General features: G+C 34.9%; 2 protein-coding genes across 3 annotated transcripts; both read right to left on the bottom strand.

Moving 5' to 3' along the window:
• Positions 1 to 2,908: 2,908 nt before the first annotated feature.
• LOC107812364 (uncharacterized) lies at positions 2,909 to 3,523 on the bottom strand. Its single transcript, XM_016637427.2, has one exon. It carries the CDS (start codon positions 3,521 to 3,523, stop codon positions 2,909 to 2,911), a length of 615 nt encoding a protein of 204 aa, XP_016492913.1.
• A 2,936-nt stretch (positions 3,524 to 6,459) lies between these two features.
• On the bottom strand, positions 6,460 to 14,658 carry LOC107812368 (AT-hook motif nuclear-localized protein 8). 2 transcript variants are annotated; one of them, XM_016637436.2, is made up of 5 exons: positions 13,980 to 14,658; positions 11,991 to 12,043; positions 8,795 to 8,926; positions 7,201 to 7,356; positions 6,460 to 7,117 (listed from the first exon to the last, which is right to left on the bottom strand). In XM_016637436.2, exons 1-5 carry the CDS (start codon positions 14,473 to 14,475, stop codon positions 6,842 to 6,844), a joined length of 1,113 nt encoding a protein of 370 aa, XP_016492922.1. In that variant the 5' UTR covers positions 14,476 to 14,658; the 3' UTR covers positions 6,460 to 6,841. The 2 variants fall into 2 exon arrangements, with proteins under 2 accessions (XP_016492922.1, XP_016492923.1); XM_016637437.2 differs by having other exon boundaries at positions 6,991 to 7,128.
• Positions 14,659 to 21,221: the final 6,563 nt, after the last annotated feature.

Raw genomic sequence — 21,221 nt, 5'->3', positions numbered from 1 at the left:
CTAAACATTGACCAATGAACCAAAGATACATAATGGAGCCTTTTATTATAGCCTTTTTGCGTATGCTTCAATCTCTGAATAAAGACATCTAATAATCCTAATCATAAAAATAACTGTCTAAATTATCTTTGTTTCTCTTTAAACGTTTTATTTAATTAACACTTAAATACTTAAATTTATCAGCATGCCTACTTATTATTATAAGATATGTAATATTCGCATATCTTCTTAATAGCGTTATTGTTTCTTTACTCTCTCTCTCTCTCTTTTTTAAAACTAATTAGATGACTTTGGATTGAAGATAGACAGATAGTATTGTTTGGTTTGGTTTTCATTTTGAAACATTAATGTTTATTTTAGTTCTTTATTATTATATATATTTGAACTAGTTTATACAATGGGCTGGTCCTAGAATAGAATTGAGTTGATCAACTGAGTATGTGTTTGCAACATGGATTAAGCCCAAGAAGAAACACTCAATGGGTATTTGGCATAAATTGCTCAAGCGTTCACTTACCTCATGTAATCTTCCAAAAATATTTCTCTAGCAACATTAGGTGATATTTCATCAACTAGCTAGGTCATTTGTAAGCAATCATAGTAACCTACAGCTAAGAGATAGAATTTTTCTTTTGTTGCAAAATATATATATATATATATATATATATATATATATATATATATATATATATATATATATATATATATATATATAAACTTTTTTATATGAATTAAGTCATGTATCATTAAATTATTTAATTTGATATTTGTATATCATGCTTCTTTACAATTTTAAAATTAAGAAAATGACCTTTTTATATCTCTTACGTGTAAAAGACAGATCTATTATGTGTAAAGCATTTCCTCTCCCTTTTGAAAACCTAGCCATACTGTCACTAGAAAAATAAATTTACTTACAGAGATACTGCTACACTCTTTTACTTTTCCGAATCTTGGTCGATTCTTGTCAGTAGATAAAACCAAAGGCAATCCATGTATATGGATCTTGTAATGTAATTCTTTGAAGCTATACTTTTTGTGGGTTCTTTTTTGGGTTTGGACAAGGTTTTCTAAACATTTTCTTTTTTCTTTTTCTTCCAAAGTCTGTCCAAAGCCTTAAAGATATACATATAATTGAATGGTGGACACTGAATTCATTGTTCTGATAAATGCAAGCTAGCTGAATGAAAAAGTGAGGAAACAAGAAATTGGGGACCAAAGCATTGTCTGTCCTGCAAAAAGTACTTAAAACCATGCAGGCAATATCGTAATCAATGGTAAGCTTTACTCCATTGTTTAGTGTTTGGTTCTAGCTACTTATTGTTCTTCCATCACTTATTGCCCCCACGTGAAAATTAGAAAAGAAAAATAAGTTACTTATAATGAATTGGATACTTTTAATGGTATGATAGTCTTTTTGGCCAAGCTAGAAAAATCAGTTTATTTTGGAAAGTCCTTTTTGTCAAAAGTACTTTTGGTAAAAAACAGTTTGTGTTTGACTAATTAATTTGAAAAAGCACTTCTAAGAAGCAATTTGTGTTTGGTCAAGCTTTTAAAAAGTACTTCTAAATGCATTTTTCTCAAAAATGCTTTTCAAAAAAGTAATTCCAAGAAGAAGCTAGTTTTTCTGCTTCTCCAAAACTGCACTCCTGCTTCTCCTCAAAAGAACTTTTTTTTTTCTTCTAAATGCTTGCCTAGCTCTTCAACTTACAACTTGAAAAAGCTTGGCCAATCAGGCTATAAGAGTACTTTGGGCCGTTTAGTCCAATACTTATCTCAGTTGGGGAAATTAAGAACAAGAAAGAGAAGCTTCCCATATTAGACTATAAATTTCATATCTCCATTGTTTATACTCCATATAGAAACAATTAGCTTTAAATTTTATTTTATCATTAAAGGAGAAGCTTTTATAGCTATAAAAAATTATTATGACATATCTAAGATCAAGAGTTTTAAAAGTTTTATAGCCATACAAATATTATATGGCATGTTTAAGACTATAAATTTATCTTCATTTCTCTCTTAAATTTCATGCCGAGTAAAACTATTTTTAAAAAACAAATTCAGGGGAAGGGAGATTTTTAATGGGGTATTATCACTTTTAGCCCGCGCTAGAAACTATTTACATCGAGTAGCCGAAAAAGTGTATAAAATTTGTATAATTTTTGTATATAACATACATAATGTATATATATATATATATACAAAAAAATATATAAATTTTATATATTTTTTCGACTATTATTTTTACAGCGGCTATACAGTGTCATTTTTACTTTTTAATTCGTATAATTTAATTTGTTTAAATGGTGAGACTAAAAAAGCCATTAAAATTTAACACTTCAAAATATATGACGAAAATATGAAAATTTTCCAAAAGATAGCCAACAGAAGGAAGCAGGAGAAGGACAAAAACCAAATAAGAAAAGAGAAGGAAGCAAAAGGAAAAAGAATCTTCATTTCATGGATAGAGTTCGAATATATGTAGGATTCACACTAGATTGAATTAATAATGTTCATTTAACTACCAACTTTTTTACTAAATCAGTTCATCAGAAAAGAATTATTTATGTGGTAATATATAACAGTCCAATCATACCGATTCAGTAATCCCCAGCCAAAATATAAAATACACGCAGCAACAGGAAAATGACACTGCACTGCAAGGCTCTTTTGACAGTCTAGCTCGGATTCCAACCCTAAAAACTTTTCTATCATCTTTATTATTACACATAACAAATAAATCAATCTACAGAAGGAGAGAAAACAAACAAAAGCAGCCCGGTGCACTAAGTATCCCGCATTCATGCAGGGTCCATTGAAGGCCCATGGGTGATGTAGGCGGTCTATCCTGAAATCAATCCATGAAAGAGAAAAGAAAATAAGTTCTCACAAAAAGTGTAGGAAATTAATTTGATGATGATGATGATCTCCATCCTAGCCTAAGCTCGAGATCAATCTCATCTTCAATAACTAAATCTCTCTTGCTGCTACCATCGTCGTGATTATTATCATGACTAGTACCATTAGATGCTGAAGTTTCACTTGTGTTAAATGATGAGTTGATATTTTGAGGCTGGTTGATTGGAAAATTTAAAGATGGAGGCGTGCAAGAAGGCATCAAATTATTCATAAAAGAAGGTGAGATAGAGAGAAGAGTAGAGGGATCGACACTAGATTTAATTGTTGAAGGGTTGAAGATAGTATTAGGGTTATTAGGTAAGGAGTAAAGAAGGCAAAGTCCACCATTTGTGATGAATTCTGGAGTTTGAATTAGGAGGGTAGAATTAGTATTGGGGAAAGTAGTAGAGGTATTTGAAGCAAGTGGTGTTTGATTGAGCTTGGCACGGTCACGGCGGTGCACATTCATGTGACCACCTAGGGCTTGGGCGGAACGGAACTCTCTTCGACAAAAGGTACAAGTATAGGACCTTGGGGGCCAAGTTGCACCCATTGAATTGCTAGTATCTTCCTTAAAAGCTCTGATTTCCCACGAATCATCGTCATCCTTAGGGTTCCACATCCAATAGCCGGCAGTTGAGCTAGGGTTCAACGGTGAGGGTGGTGATAAATATTGTTGTTGTTATTGTTGCTCACATCCAATATTCGACGGTTGAGCTAGGGTTTAACGGTGAGGCTGGTGATAAATATCGTTGTTATTGTTGTTGTTGTTGATGTTGGAATTGAGCCAGTTTTTGGAATTGAATCAAGGACAAAGGCTCAATTTCATCAGTCATGATGATAAGAACATATATAGGTGATTGAGATAAGATGTGGAACAAGGATAAATGAACAAGGTTTAAATAGAGGATGGGCTGAATGTGGGGAAATGGAGACAAAAACCCTAGCTATACTGAAGATATATACAAGGTTTTCAGAGTATGTAGGTGGAGTTTAGCAGCTAGTCAAGACAAAAATGAGAAGATAATATGCCTGTCTAGTAGATTAGTAACTCTAATATTTTAGAAACAAGACTTTGAAACTTAAGTTGTAACGCCTTTTTCTTGGTTGGAATTCATGTCGATGTCTCATTGACAATATATTCAAGTAGTTTAGGACAGTGCTCTTGTTTCATGAGTGGATAACTAATTGTTACTTGATGGAATATTGGATTCGACGATTTCTTTTTTTATTTGAGCTTAGCAACGTTTGGCTTTACCATTGTCGTGGCACTGTGATTATCTCCAGACATTTAGATGTGACCAAGTTTCGAGTAACTAACATCTGTTTATTTATTTCTTTCATTTCATTTTAACTATCATAGTTTTTATACATCTTTATATATTAGAGATGTAAAATTGCATATGAAGGTATGCCCTGTTTGTCATTTGCTAATATATGCCTCTTCCAAAAATGCAGGGTAAAGTTGCGTACAATAGACTTGTGGTCCGGCCCTTCCTCGGACCCCGCGTATAGTGAGAGCTTAGTATATCAGGTTTTTGATATATATATGATATACTCCCTCCGTTCACTTTTACATGTCCAGTATTCTAAAAATAGATTTTCGCTTTTACTTGTCACTTTTAGCATATCAAGAGAAGACAATTTCTTTTTTTCCTGTTATACCCACAGTATTAATTATTCATTTCATGTTATACACTTCCAACCAAGAGGTTGTGAATTCGAGTCATCCCAAGAGCAAGGTGGGGAGTTCTTGGAGGGAGGGATCCGAGGATCTATCGGAAGCAGCCTCTCTACCCCAGGGTAGGGGTAAGGTCTGCGTACACACTACCCTCCCCAGACCCCACTAGTGGGATTATACTGAGTGGTTGTTCTTGTTGTTTTCTCAAATAAATTAAAAATATGCATCAATTAATATGAGTACCATGGTAAATTGTGCACTTCATTTATTATTTCTTAATGGACGTGCAAAGTTAATAGTGGACAAGTACAACTGAACGGAGGGAGTTTGAATATATCTTTGATTGGGCTTATGTTTATTTAAAGAATTTTGGGTTTTAGTTTACCTCAAAATGGCCATTGGGCTTATGTTTATTTAAAGAATTTTGGATTTTAGTTTAGAAGAATTAACCTAAATAGTCATACATCAAACGGCTTAAACTACAAATAGCCGGTGAAAGTATAATATATGTATAATTTATATATTATATATGTATAATTATGTATAATATATGTATATGGCTAGAAAAAGTAAACAATAAATATGACGGGCTATTTGCGTAAAAATCCCTTTAGTTTACCTCAAAATGGCCAACATACTGTGCCTGTAGGGTAATTAGACCCTTAAAACATCAATGAGAAAGTATATTTATGAATGGTCAAAATACAAGCAATCACCCAATTACCTTAGATCATTTCCAAACATTAATATTGCGAACTTGTCTGCAATTTTTTGATTGCCTTTCCGAAACACGTGCTGCTTCTTAGGTCTATCCCCTCCCCCGCCCTATTTTATTTGTTGTTCTTGTCCCGTTAAGATGACCTCATCAGTCATCTCTCGTATAGAATGGCGATAGTAACATCTTTTGTAAGTTACTCTACTGCCTAAAAGATTTTCCAGTTGTAATTAATAAGTGACAAGATAACCTATCTTATTTGCCTCTGCTAAATAATTTTAAAATATCAATAGAGTAACAGAATTTATTGCTGTCGACAAATCAAGAAATTACAGATATTTACGTCTTCGGTTGGCCTAGGAGGAATAATCCTGTTTGTTTACTGATTAATTCTCTTGTTTACTCCTAGCTTTGTGCTGGCTAACAGCATCTATCTTTCAGTCACACTGATTTAATAGTGATAATTTTTACAGCTCGCTGAGAGCTTGTGAAACGTTGAATCTTATATAATATTGCCCAGCTGTATCTTATAGTCAAAATAGAACAAAATCATGCTTTTCAGGATTGTTTATGATGAATACGAATTGTGAGGAAATTAATTTATTTGTAAGGTAATATCCAGCTGAATTACATGTTATACAGAGGAAAGAAGAAAAAGCATACAAAAATTGCATTCTAGAGAGATTAATTTATTACTATTACTTGAGACAGATAGATGCAGTATTCCCTTGCCACAGTCCCCCATAATTTGGAGCAAACACAAAGGGTAAACAAAAACAGAAGAAGGTAGATGAAACTGTATGAGATCTTATATTCACTTTGAGAATGGTTTAAAGCCAATGCTATTCACAACATTAATTTGTAATACTTTATGGTGAATTTCTAATGTTTTCGCTTGCTAATACATATTACCACAAGAAAAACCTGTTTAAAATTTGCACAGCATTATTAAAAATGATCTCTGTTCTAGTACGATAAACTACATAATGTATATACCCTATTCCAAGTGGTTTGCTGAAGAATAGAAGGCTAACATGCTTCATTTGCAAAATTTAGGTTCAGAATCCTAGTTCTACGTTTCACACATTATACTATCTTCTTCTGCTTATTTTGGTTATCGATATGTAAGGTAGGATCAAAAGACAATTTTAAAAGAAAAATGTTCAAACAGTTGAAAGGCTTCTACCCTTCTAATAATTCCTAAAAGAAAGATACAGATAAGTCTGTTCTGCCAATATGAAAATAAAAGACTCAACTCCAGGTCACCTAACATATACCACGATCATGAATGGCTTTTTTTCTAAACAAGCCATGCTTTTGACCAGAGCTAGAACAATCAACTACATACCAAAGAAAAAAATCAAAGGGGAATAAACAGGTGAATACGGAGGGGGGGGGGGAGCTTCAAGTCTGAAACTCAAAGGAACACCTAAAATCATCAGGTAATATAACACCTAAAATCTGCTCGTTAACATTTAGAATCAACTGCCAACTCTGGCGCAGGGTATTCAGATGTCAAATACCCTTCTGCAACGTTATGTCAATTAAGGAACCAGTTTCATACTGTTGTTTGGCCAGCCCATGTTTGCATACATTGGCATACCGTGCAATGGTTGACCTGCATTACCATAAGGTCCTTGTTCATGACTGAGAGGACTACCCCCATTTTCATCAGATGAGTTGCTCGAGGCATCCTGGGAAGGAAGGCTCGCCTCCAAGTGCGGAGCACCAAAATTCAACATATTGGAAAGTGGTGGTGTTGAAGATGGCGTCTTAGACTTTGGCTTTTTCCCTTCCGCAATAAAGCTACCCACAATCACCTGGTGATGAACTGAGAACAGTTACCAATTAAACAATATGCACTCAAATGAGAGTGCAGGAACAAAGGTAGTTAGAACAGCACCTGTACTGGTGTTGCAGCCGTGAGCAATCCTGCAACTCCACCGCCCAAAACTCTACCGTCTGACCCGGCCAGTGACACACTTAGACTACTTGTTCTGCCACTGTTACTTTCAGAGCGCAAGAGCGAACCTGATAAAGAGATGATTTCAAATCGGCCCTGCATATGAAGAATACCACCATATGCAATGACTGGTGAAACAAGTTGGAATAAAGTAAGCGAAAGATTAGTGTAGGTACTACGATCATGTTTATAAAACTCTGCATGTACAAACAATGACACAATTATAGCAGACAATTTGATCATTCTAGCAATACAATGGATATAAGTACATGTGGAATGCACACTTTAGAAAAGATAAAGACACCTAGCTAGTCCACAATCCGACTTACTAATACGTTCAAGATATCATTTCACAGCAATTCATCAGTAAATTAGGCTTCTCTGGAAGCTAAACTCAAATAATAAATGGTACCAACAACCAACTGTAGATCACCAGTCACCAACTGATGAAAGCCAATTTCCAATGACAAAAACAAGTAAAGTTTAAATGGAAATAGAAAACATTGATCTCCATATATTTCAATGTCAATATTTACTCAATCAATTGGTGATAGGATAAATACGATAACGGAAAGACACATTCACATCCTTTTACCTTCTCAACTGCCAAAAGATAGCCCTTTGTCTAACCAAGCTCAAGAAAATACTGAACAATATCAGATTCCAAAAGAAATAGTTGGCCCAAAGCAAATCTTGCCTAAAGCACAAAGGAACCTATTACCTGTATTTTGCAAACACGGATATGATGTTGGAGAAAACTCAGAAAACTTGCACATCACCTTGATGATCCTATGTTATGTGATCATAAAGTGAATGAGTTTTGAGTCCACAACACTCACCCAATCGTGATCAAAGTATCCAAAATCGTTTGACCAGATCTGGTACGGATTCCATACCCACCCCCACACCCACACTAGTGTCGTATCGACACGGTCGCAGCACCTAAATTGTCGTGTCGGAGCAACTTAGATGATGGCAACCAAAATTCTGTGTCAAGTTGCTCTTGGTTGCAACTCGAGGTCAAGCATATTACGAATTGTTAATTATTACTTATAAAGCCACCCTTTTGGAAGAATGATACGAGCTTTACAAACTTCTTACTACAAACAAAGAGAGACTTTCTGAACAATCACTACCTTAGAATCAAAGGTGATGCGAGAGTGGATATTTTCATGCAAAAGATGCATTCATCACTTAAATCACAAGAAAAATCTAATGCAAAAGACACATTCCAACTTTCATGCAAAAGACGCATTTCATGCCAACACACAAATCAGTTTAACGGGAAATAACATTCAAGTTTTGTAACTTAATCAAAAGATTAACACATGACTGAAATAATATAGGCTATGTCCAAACTAATACTATCTTATAATCAAAGGTGATGTGACAATGGATAATTATACATGAGCATCAAGAAAGGCATTGGATCACTCAGCCATAAAACTCCAGTGCACTATTAGGCACAAACAATTACCAACAGTAACAGTGTAACGAATCAGCAAGGCATCGTTAAGCTCAAAAGCATACGAACCTCGCAAGTCACAATGCTACCACCCATTGCTGGTTGCTGGAGGGTGACATTACAAATGGCTCCATGTGCGGATAGAACGCAAACTATACGCGGTCCTTGCTCTGAGAAAGCCAGTAACTTCGATGCTATGTCCTTCAGCCAAGAAAACATATTCGCATTATAGTGAAAAGTCAACCTAAAAAATGGACAGTTAAAGGCATAGGAAACAATGGTTTCACACTGCACTACCGTTGTGCCTTGCGAGACAACCAATCACAAATGATGGAATAAAATGCACATTCTAGAACGCTAGCACCTTTAGTAGAAAGAAATGCATGGGTGAAGTTATGTGCTTCATTGAAATATGTGCTTCAAACGATGATGAATAAAGTGATCCCAACGAGAAGCGTTCAATTCTTTAAATCACAACTTTGAGGAGTTGGATTAATATCAGCGCTATTGTATATATGATACTGAAATTAGTTATTTTAATGCAATTTCATCATTCTTGTAAAAGGTGGCCTTATTTTTAGGCTTTTTATTTGTGAGTCTTGTTGGCACATTTGGAGCCTTTTATTTAAGGCCTTGTTGGCCAAATGGCCTAGTATTTTGAGAGGATGTGGCCAATTGTTGGCCAAGCATTTCTTTCTTCTTTTCCTATATAATGAGGACTCTCTACTCATTTGAAAGCACACCAATAAGACTTGAGTCTTCATTTCTTGTTTCTTCCTTTCCTCCTTTATTAAGAGTGTTTTGTATGAGAGTTAGTGTTGGGAAGCACTTGTGTGAATCTTTTCTTTGGAGAGATCTTGTGAGGTTATTCTCTTAGGGTATTTGGGATTAATTAGAGTGTTTACTCTAATTTTGTACTCTTATTGGTATAGTGAAATTGCTCTTCTCCGCTTGTAGACGTAGGTCACTTTGACCGAACCACGCTAAATTTATGTCTTCTTTATATGCTTTAATTGCCGTTGTTATCAACTTCCATTGTGTTTGTTATTGTCATTATACCGTTGTTTGACTAAATTCCGCACTACCCAGGTTCCCGATCCTGACAAATTGGTATCAAAGCCGGATCTAACCGGGTTTGTTTCAGTAGCCAATATGACTTTAAGAAAGATTTATGTTGAGAAATTTGACCAACGTGCAAACTTCGGAATGTGGCAATTAAAGATGGAATCTATCCTAATTCAGGATGGCTTAGACTTGGCGTTGCAAGGAAAGGAGAAGAAGCCGGATAAAATGACGGACGAGGAGTTTGCCATCATAGATAAAAAGGCAAAATCAGGTATCATCTTAAATCTCTCAAATGAGGTTTTACGTGAAATTTCTGTAAAAACCACAGCCAAAAGCATGTGGGAAAAGTTGAAAATCTTATATATGAAGAGGACGGTGGAAAATAGACTTTACCTGAAGCAGAAGCTTTATACAATTCGTATGGGTGAAGGTACCTCTATTCTCTCTCATCTTGACACCTTTGATTCCACTCTTATGGATTTGAGTAATATAGATGCTGAAATTAAAGATGAGGATCAAGCCGTGTTACTGCTTTGTTCTCTACCCCATCTTTTAAGCATATAAGAGATACTATGCTTTATGCAAAGGATAATATCTCTTATAAGGATATTAAATCTATCTTAAAATCAAAAGAACAGAAAGATAGTGATATTACTGGGGAAGCTAGTGGAACTCAAGCGGAAGTTGGCTTGTTTGTTAGGGGCAAATCCGACTCCATATCCAGATACAATAATTTACAGTGTCGCTATTGTCATAAGAAATGTCACATTATCTCAGAATGCTATAAGCTGAAAAATAAAAAAAAACATAAGAAAAGGAAAAATGAGCACAAAAATACTGACACCGCCGAAGCTAGTGTAGCAACTGATGAGATTGAGGGAACTATATTTTTAGCAACTGAAACTAATTTCAGATTAGAAAATGAGTGAATTTTAGATTGCGGTTGTTCATATCATATGTGTCCTAGCAGGGACTTGTTTTCTACATATGATTCAGTTGCAGGTGGAGTTGTCCAACTGGGTAACAATGTTACTTGTAACGTTACTGGCAAAGGTTCAATTCGGATCAGAATGCACGATGGTGTGGTAAGAACTCTCACCGATGTGAGATATGTTCCTTAGTTGAAAACAAATCTCATCTCTTTGGGCGCTTTAGGATCCCTTGGGTGCAAATTCACTGGTGAAGGTGTAGTTCTAAAAAAATTTCAAGGTGCTCTTGTGATCATGAAAGCACACAGATCTGGTTCGTTGTATACTTTATTGGGCTCCACTGTTATAGGCCCTACTACAGTTTCAGTATCAAACAACTTGTCTGATTTTGATGGCATTAAATTTTGACATATGCCCATTGGGGCTTTTGCGGAGAATGTGAAGCAAATTTACTATATCAGCCAAAATTAGGCCAAGGTGGAGATCTGTAAAAAGTGGCCTTATTTTTAGGCTTTTTATTTGTAAGCCTTGTTGGCACATTTGGAGCCTTTTATTTAAGGCCTTGTTGGCCAAATAAATGGCCTTGTATTTTGAGAGGATGTGGCCAATTGTTGGCCAAGCATTTCTTTCTTCTTTTCCTATATAATGAGGACTCTCTACCCATTTGAAAACACACCAACAAAACTTGAGTCTTCATTTCTTGTTTCTTCCTTTCCTCCTTTATTAAGAGTGTTTTGTATGAGAGTTAGTGTTGGGAAGCACTTGTGTGAACCTTTTTTTTGGAGAGATCTTGTGAGGTTATTCTCTTAGGGTATTTGGGATTAATTAGAGTGTTTACTCTAATTTTGTACTCTCTTTTGTACTCTTATTGGTATAGTGAAATTGCTCCTCTCCGCTTGTGGACGTAAGTCAATTTGACCGAACCACGTTAAATTTGTGTCTTATTTATATGCTTTAATATCAACTTCCATTGTCTTTGTTATTGTCATTATACCATTGTTTGGCTAAATTCCGCACTACCCAGGTTCTCGGTCCTAACAATTCTAGTGATAAATTCATATATGATTGGTATTTTTTAATGTCATGGACTGTGACTTTCACTTCAAAGAAGCATGCTCTTCACTTCTCGCTTTTTGCTTCAAGCTCTAAGGACCTTGCCGCTTTTTGTGTTTTTTACTTTTAAAAACACCCATTAGGCGCAATTTGCTTCTCATTATAGCTTGTTGTTATCTGTGGCCCAAAATAATTTAAAAGAAAAAAATTCTTTTTACCTCCCCAACGTTCACCAAGATTACATGTGGTGTAAAGCCAACTCCGCCTGTACCTGTCAACAATCAGGAAACCCCAACAGTCACTCTAATAGAGTTATAAATACAAAAAACAATCAAATTGACTAAGGAATAAGGACAATGGAAGCCTATTTCCATATGAAGTTGTTTCTAAAACTAATGACGAGATATATTTACAGAGTAAAATGATAGTTACTTGAGGGAAAAAGTCAATCTCTTTAAAATGTGTCAGCCTTATTTAGAGTACTTTTTTGTCAAAACAACACTTTTTGGATAATTTGAGATGTTTGGTCAAGATGAAAAAGTGTTTTTGAGTAGCAACCGAAGCAGTTTTCCAGCTTTAGGGGAGAAACTACAAATTCTAGCTTCTTTCCAGAAGTAGAAAATTAATTTGTCCAAAACAAAAATATCCTTACAATAAATTTATATTTTTCGAAATTATGCCTCAAATTAGATATTCTCTCCGTTTCAAATTAGATGAGGTACTTTCCTTTTTAGTCTGTTCCAAAATAAACGACACATTTCTAAATTTGGAAATAATTCAACTTTAAAATCTTCATTTTACCCTTAATGAGAAGCTTTTATAACCACACAAATGTCATGGCTCCACAAAGCTTTTAAGACCACAAGCTTCAAAAGTCTTTTTTTTTCTTAAACTTCGTGTCGAGTCAAACTACCTCATCTAAATTGAAACGGAGTTATCTTTTTTTATAGAGTAATTTAAAAGAGTAGTTTTTTAATTTATATTGAATGATGTATTTTGAAATATTTAAATCATCATGTAAACAATAAGTAATATCGAGTACCCAATATTATTACTTTGGAATAATTATACTTTATATTGATTAAAATCTTTAATTTATATTTTTACTTTATGTTTTATATTTTAATTGAATTTCGGTATAATAAATATTTATATCCATATCTCGCTTTTTAAATAATACCAACTACAAACTGAAACTTCACTTTCCTTTTTCATAATTTGATACTCAAAAGTACTTTTTGTAAAGATTGACCAAACACAATTTGCTTGCAAAAAGTACAACTCAAATAAATTGGCCAAACGCAAACTGATACTTTGCAAAAATACTTTCTCGAAATGCACTTTGGAACAAAAGCACTTTTTTAAAAAAGCAATTTTTGGCAGCTAGACCAAATAGGCTCTTAATTATATCACTTGCTTCAACTAGCATTTAAAGCTTGTCTTATTTTGAAAAGTGCTTTTTTCAGAAGTACTTTTGGTGAGAAGCAATTTATGTTTGGTTAATTAATTTAAAAAGCACTTCTGAGCAGCAATTAATGTTTGACCAAGGTTTTAAAAAGTGCTTTTCTAAGCGTATACAACAACAACAACAACAACAACAACCCAGTATAATCCCACTAGTGGGTCTGGGGAGGGTAGTGTGTACGCAGACCTTACCCCTACCATGAGGTAGAGAGACTATTTCCAATAGACCCTCGGCATCCTTTCCTTCCAAGAACTCCCCACCTTGCTCTTGGGGTGACTCGAACTCACAACCTCTTGGTTGGAAGTGGAGGTTGCTTACCATCAGAGCAACCCCTCTTGTCTAAGCGTATGAATCTCAAAAGTACTTTGCAAAAAAGTATTTTTGGCTACTTCTCCAAAACTGCTTCTAATTCTACTCAAAAGCACTTTTTTTCTTCTAAAAGCTTGGCCAAACATTTCAAATTTGAAACTTGGAGAAGCTTGGCCAAAAATGCTATTAGATTGTTGTCAACCATCTAATACTAGAAAATATCACTGAAATACTATCCTAATACTTTATCCTAAACTCTGTACAATTACCATAAATCACCCATTTTATATCCAAAATTGAACATTGAAAAATTAATATTCCAAGATAAAACATTTTCCACATAATACATTTTTATAGGAAAACAGTCTCAAAATAGACCTAGCTTTTATTAAAATTAATTAAAAAAAAAAGGAGAGGATGATATATAGGGTACCTAGTGCGTCGAGCTGTTTCTTTAAAGGGGTAGGAGGTCTGCCTCTGAGCTTTTTAGAGGAGTTTTCGGAAGAGGGAGTGGCGGGCCCACCAGCAGCACCAGAATCAGGAATGGGAGTAAGTAGTGGAGTGGGAGAGAGGCCCAAAGCTATGTTGTTACCATCAGGACTAGGAGAGTACTTTCTTGGCCGCCCTCGTTTCTTCCTTGCCGGGGAAGAACCCCTAGGAGACGACGGCCCGTCATCACTGTAATCTATAGCAAATCGAGGGTTTTGTTGTGTTTGTTGTGTTTGTTGTTGCTGTAGTTGCTGTTGCATATTATTAACGTTCTCAGGCAAACCATACGAATTGTGTTGTTGGTGGTGGTGGTGTTGTTGAGGCAGCGCCGCCATTATTCCGTGGGGTTGTTGGTGGTGCGGGTGGTGGAGTTGGTGGGGTAGGGAGTGAAGATGGGGGTGGGGTTGATGGTGGCCGGGTTGGGATTCTTGGGAATTCATGGGACAAAGGAATCTTCTACTTTGGTTGGACTTATTATGGTGATGCTATAAAGGAAAAGAGAAAAAAAAATGTGAAAATTTGAAAATGCAGGTTGGATTTTTGTTCTCTTTTGAGGTTTTTGGGAGGGAGGGGGAAATGGTGGTGCTGTTGTACACTCAAAACCTACTACTCTTCTCCGATCCTCGCCAAAGTTACTCCTCTTCATTTTTTATTTCAAAAAAAATATTTTATTTTATATTCTTCTCTCTCTTCAATATTCTATTTTTATTTTTATTTAAATTTTATTTTCTTATTTCTATTAAAAAAATTCAATCTTTTCTTTTTATATATTCATCACATATAATTTAATATAAAGTTATTTTATACCATAAATTTTTAAATAATATAATTTATAAGCAAATATTATAGATTATATATATTAACGGATAATTCAAATAAAAGTGAAATCATTGAGATACAAGATAATTAAATACATATTATATTATGGTAAAATTCATATAAAATATTACAAGAAATAATGAGTCATCATTGATATCGACACATCTGAGATCGCCAAATGCTCGGGAGTTATATAAATATTCAACTTCCATATCTAGTATGCTCCCATAAATGATCTATTAATGCATTACGAAGTGCAAAATGAGCATCTTTGTCCTTAATTTTTTTGTGTCGAGCTAAAAATTGCTCAAATCGGTGATTTTTATCTACTGCCATTTCTACCGTTATAGGTGGACATTCTCAATCATCTTGAATTGGTGCATTAAGATCACGTTCATCCTCTATTATCATGTTGTGTAGTATAATACATGTAGTTATTATATCATGTAACACTTCTTTTCTCCAAAAACGTGATGGTCCTGCAACAATTGCGAAACGAGCTTGCAAAACTCTGAATGCACGTTTAACATCTTTTCGACACGATTTTTGTTTCATTGCGAAATATTTCTTCTGTGGCGAACGTTGGTCACGATTAACTTATAATTTTGCATAAAAATAATAAATGTACGACAATTAATTTATCAAAATTATACATCAAAGTTAAGATGTAAAATTAATATTATAAAAATATTACATAAATATAATTAGGTATATATAAAGAGATAAATTAAAAGAGTTAAATAATAAAATATGCATGAATAGTAATGTGATGAGATGAATAGTATCACTCCATATTTGAGGTAACACTATTTATCCCTGTTTTGGGGGTAAAATGGGGAATATTGGAGCCCCATGCAAAAAATACCCCGATTATGGAGAAATGGGAGAGAGTCAGAGATGGCCTTAGGGTAAGGCTAGCAAGTGGGCCGGTTCAGGCCAGGACCGTTAAGACCGGATTTAGTGGGGCTGGGCCGGTCTCGTGAGTCGATCCTATGCTTTGAGCCCGCAAGGACCTGGATCATTTGGCCCGCCAGGACCCGGGACCGAACCGGTCCTTTCGCGGGCCAAACAGTCCCAACGTTCAACTTTAAAAATAAAATAAAATAAAATTAAAAAATAGTCGGTTTTTTTAATTAGTTATATATGTGTATGTATCTTTTTAATTACTTATAATAATATAATAATATAACCCCTTTATTCTCTATTACTTCTTGTCCCCTTTATATAATAATATAATAAAATAAGCTTTTTATTCTCCATTACTTCTTGTCCCCTTTATATAATAAAATAATTACTTTTTGTCATCTATATATAATAATATAATAAGATAACTCATATTTAATTTTTTTTTTAAAATTTGGTGGGTCCACTTAGCCCATTTAGCCCACGGGCCGGAACCGTTTAGCCCGGGACCAAACGGGCCCGGTCCCAGGCCGGTCCCTACAAAAAGACCATTTAATTCGAGCTCATTTGGCCCGTTTAATTTAAGACCGGTCCGAAACCAGCTCACTTGATCCGTTTAGGCCCGGAATCGGCCTACTTGCCACCCTTACCTTGGGGAGAGTGAGAGAGTGTACTATGTACAGTCAAACTGAAAAGGACAAAAGTAAATGGCAACCGAAAGATGATCAAAAGCAGAGGAGGAGGAGAGAAACAGTCTCTCTCTCTCTCTCACTCACTTTTTCCTTTTGGTTGGTACTTATTTGTTCCTTTAACTTTGAAAATTTGTTTTAGAAAGGAAACAAAAAAAACTGCTCCTTCCATGTCATTTTGTGCAATCATATTTGATTAAGAACGAAATTTAGAATCTGTGATTTTAACATTATGGAAATATTTCATTTTTATTAAAAAATAAAATCACATAAATTAAATGGACGGAATACTACTTATCGTAACTTTTTAACAAAATTATTTTTCAACTGAAAATCAAAAAAGATGTTTTTAACTTCTACAAAAAAACTAATAGAAATTTTAAAGACAATTGTTCAACTAAACACGGGGCATATAGTTGTTTCTAGTATACCATCCTCTGACATTTGAGGGATTTTTCTCTGATTCTTTTTCATTCAGAAGTTTATTAGTCGATGTCAAGTTGGTAAGATGACGTAGGAAGTAGGAAAATGACGTGGGTTAACCAAAATTTAGAACATGAGGATTTTCTAATAGTCAAAAATTCAGAATCATTTGGGTGACTAGCGTATTGCTTTATGTATACACCGTGGAATTACTAAAACATTTATGATATGCAACTGCTAATATTTACTTGAAGCAACCACTGCGTATTAAAATTGTCTCAGTCAATAATGTAATGTAATTGAATAGTCATGTTCGTCGGCAAAAATAAAAAATCATTTAATTTCCTTTGTTAAAAGATTTTTTTGTTTTTAATATACTCTAGCACTCTCCTATACCATAATTACATGAATCTATTTCAGCACTTCTGAGATTTTTTTTTTCTTTTCTAATTTATTTTGAAAGACAAAAGGATACATATTGTGAGCACGTAATTTTTGTCCGATATAAATTGCTCCTAAAAACATTCCAAAATAGCTTGAATTATTTTGATAAAATTTTAGGATTTTTTTTTATATTTTAATTAATTTGTTTACATTTTTTTTATTTTACCTTTTTAACATATTTAGAAGTAATTTTAATCACAAAATGTCAAAAATATTTTATGTTTTCATGTTATCATATTTTTAGATCTTAATTGCATTTAGTTGCATGATTTAGTTGTATTTCTAAAATTTAAAAATCACAAAAATACATTAGTCACTTTACATATATTGTTTAGTTAATTAAATAGTCAATTGTTAGATTAAAATAGGCAAGTAGGTTTTATGATAAATAAAGATTAATAAGTGCCAGCAATTTCAAGGAGACAACGGCTCTTTCCCTTTCTATCTCTAACAGAAACACTCTCCTCTCAAATTACTTCGACTGATACCCACGCGCCGCCTCATGGAGAGGACGCCCGGCCTAGTACCGGCGCGTCCAAGCCATCCACCTGATCCGTCAGTAATAGAAATGAATTCCCATGAGATCATTTCACCCAAAAACAATTACTTAAGCGATGTAGCTGGATCGCAACCTAGCTCCGTCAGTCAGCGAGAAACTGTGAAAGCTGAAATAACAACCCATAATGGGATGCCGGCGGTGATATTCGATGCTGAAGATTATTATGGCATAATGGCTGAAGAATGCAAATACACCATCAATGGGAGATTTTTGAAGACCCGACCCCAAATCGAAACCATCCGAGCAACAGTCAAAGAAACTATTCCAATCAAGGGTTCGATTAAAATAGGGGTATATGACAACAAGAATGTGTTTATTGACGTCTACAATGAAGAAGACTTCAAAGTTGTGTATTTTAAGCATGTAATTGAAATTGAAGGTCAGCCTATGTGGTTAAGCAGATGGACCCCTGACTTCACACCTGAAGAAGACAGTCCAATAACTCTGGTATGGGTGCTCTTGCCAAAACTTCTATTCCATCTACATACTTGGCATTATGTCAAACAAATTTTGAGCCCAATTGGAACCCCTCTGGCAATGGATGTTGCTACTAAGGGAAGGACTAGACCAAGTATGGCAAAAATTCGAGTGGAGATTGATTTGACCAAACCTAGATTGGATCATGTATTTGTTGGTCAAAGGAATGCAACTAATCCTCTACAAGGCCACGAACAAAAGATTGAATATGAAGGAGTGCCTAAGTACTGTACTCATTGTAGACTTTTAGGGCACTCAATTAATCAATGTAGAAGGCTGGGAAAAGGAGAATAATGAGGCAAATGAGAAGATGACAGAGAACCAAGATAAGCCCAAGGATGATGAGGATAAAGATCAGAATACTTCAAAAGAAAAGCAAGTAGCTAGCAACCAACAATTTCAAAGGGGCAGAGAATTACAAATCCGCAAAGATAACAATAATGTCCCGAAAAAAGGAAGGAGCGCACCCCCTAAACAAGCATACAAACCAACAGGTGCTATCTTTGGTATTGATAAACCTCTTCCTAATGCAGAAGGCACTAATTCTGGGCAAATAATACAAATAGTTGCAAAGCAAGGATTAATTACAATGGAGAAAGAGAAAGAAATGGAAGCAAAGGTCACACCTAGCAGCATTCCAAAGCCAGCAGTTCCTAACCAAATTACCCAAGAGAAGCTGATAAATGGTGCAGGAGCGAGCATTTCTAGCAGCAAATCACAACCAAAAACTCCAAATAAAATTGCACTAGGAAAGTTGACAAATGATGCTGGAGAGTTACCGATCCCTATTGAGAACCCCAAATATCTTCAAGTAGTTCTATTTCAAGACTCTAAAAGAGGACATGAAGAAGAAGAGCAATGGAAAGTACAACTAAATAAGAACACGAGCTAAAAAACAGATTATGCTCGTAGAGAAAAATGCAAGTACTTACAATAAATTTGATAGTCTAAGCAATAAGGAGGAACCTCATAAGCATATTGACCACATGAGAGAGTCAAACAAAGAGCCTGAAGAACAAAACACTAATCAAAATGGAAAAGAACTCCAGGATGAATGGGCAGATAACACTACCACAGAAGAAGAAAAAAAAAGAAGAGACATCCGAGGAGTTTACTGAAGAAGAGATGACTGATGAGGAAACCCAATTATTGGCTCAGGCATTTTGCAGCGAAAAAACGAAAACAAAAACAAATGAAGTTCAGAAATCGATTGACAAAACATGTAAGGAAAATGGACTATCACCAAGGAATCTCGCAATAAAGAAGGAAACTAGAAAGGTTAGAGATCCTCCTATCACAAGGACAAAAAATAAGAACCTTACAAACAACTCCTAATATTTCTATCAATGATTAAGCTCCTAAATTGGAATATTAGGGGGATGAAATCCCAAGCAGCTAGTGAAAGGCTGGTATACTTGATCAAACATCACAAAGTTTCTTTTGTTGCTATTCAAGAACCTTTTATGCAAGAAACTACAATAGAGTTTTATAAAAATATGATGGAAATGCAGGGAAGTTTTGCAAATATTAGTAACAAAATATGGGTCTTTTGGAGGTCTGATCTGAACTGCAACGTATTTGTAAATCATGCTCAGATAGTTACCTGCAAAATAACTCCTAATAATCCTAGTAAGGATTTATATGTCTCTGTTGTATATGCAAAATCCAAATCAGCTGGAAGAGAAGATCTCTAGGAATATATGAGAGTTTTTGCTTCAACTATTTCCAACCCATGGGACTGTCATAGGGGATTTTAATAGTATTCTTAGCACTGATGAAAAGTTGGGTAGTACTCCTCACAATTTGTCCAACCTACCTTTTATAGAGTGTCTTCATGATTGTGATTTAACTGACATGGGTTATACTGGGCAAGCATTCACTTGGTGTAATGAAAGAAAGGGGAAAGAAATCATTTGAAAAAGGTTAGACAGGTTGGTAGTTAATGATGAATGGGAGGCCTGTTTTTCCAAAACTACTATACAACATTTGACAAGAATTAGTTCTGATCACTGCCCGATCATGATGTATGCACAGAATGAAGAAGATAACTACATCAAGTACTTCAAATTCTTGAACTTTTGGGTGGATCAAGACGATTTTACAGAAATTGTGAGACACCAGTGGGATACAGAGATCTCTGGCAATATTTTCTGGGTGGTGCATCAAAAAATGAAGAAGACTAGTAGAGCTCTAAGTGAATGGTCCAAAAATAAGATTGGGGATATTTTTGTCAAGACACATCTCCTTGAAAATAATATTAATCACTTTGAGGAGATGTATATGAACTCTTTGGACCAAGAAGATAGAATGAATCTTAATAGAGCTAAGGCCGAACTAGTGGTTCACCATAAGGTGGTTGAAGCTTTCTGGAAATAAAAGGCCAATCTTAAATGGCAACTGAAGGGTGATGAAAATACAAAATACTTTCACAGTGTGGTGAGAGGCAAAAGAAAATTACTTAACATTCATAGGATTAATGTTGATGTCCAGTGGGTGGAAGGGAGAGATAACATAGCCATAACTGCTGTTAATTTCTATTAGGATTTATTCAACGGTGGCAACCTAGATAATGACATGAGTATTATGAATTGCATACCTAGATTGATCAGTGATGACGACAATATAATGCTTCTAGCAGAACCTTCACAGGAAGAGGTTAGAAATATAATTTTTGATATCAATCCCAACAGCTCTGCAAACCCCGATGGCTTTAATAGCCTATTTTTCCAGAAAACTTGGGACATTATTGGAGATGATATGGTAAATATGGTTAGAGCTGTGTTTAACGGCGATCAAATGCCCAGATTCTTTACCAGTACTTGTCTGGTGCTTATTCCAAAAGTAGACTCTCCTCAATCATTTTCAGACTTCA

Source organism: Nicotiana tabacum, chromosome 22 (genome assembly GCF_000715075.1).
Source record: "Nicotiana tabacum cultivar K326 chromosome 22, ASM71507v2, whole genome shotgun sequence".
NCBI classification, from domain to species: Eukaryota; Viridiplantae; Streptophyta; class Magnoliopsida; order Solanales; family Solanaceae; genus Nicotiana; species Nicotiana tabacum.
The sequence above is the reverse complement of the archived record's forward strand: the minus strand, read 5'-3'. Positions and strand labels throughout refer to the sequence as shown.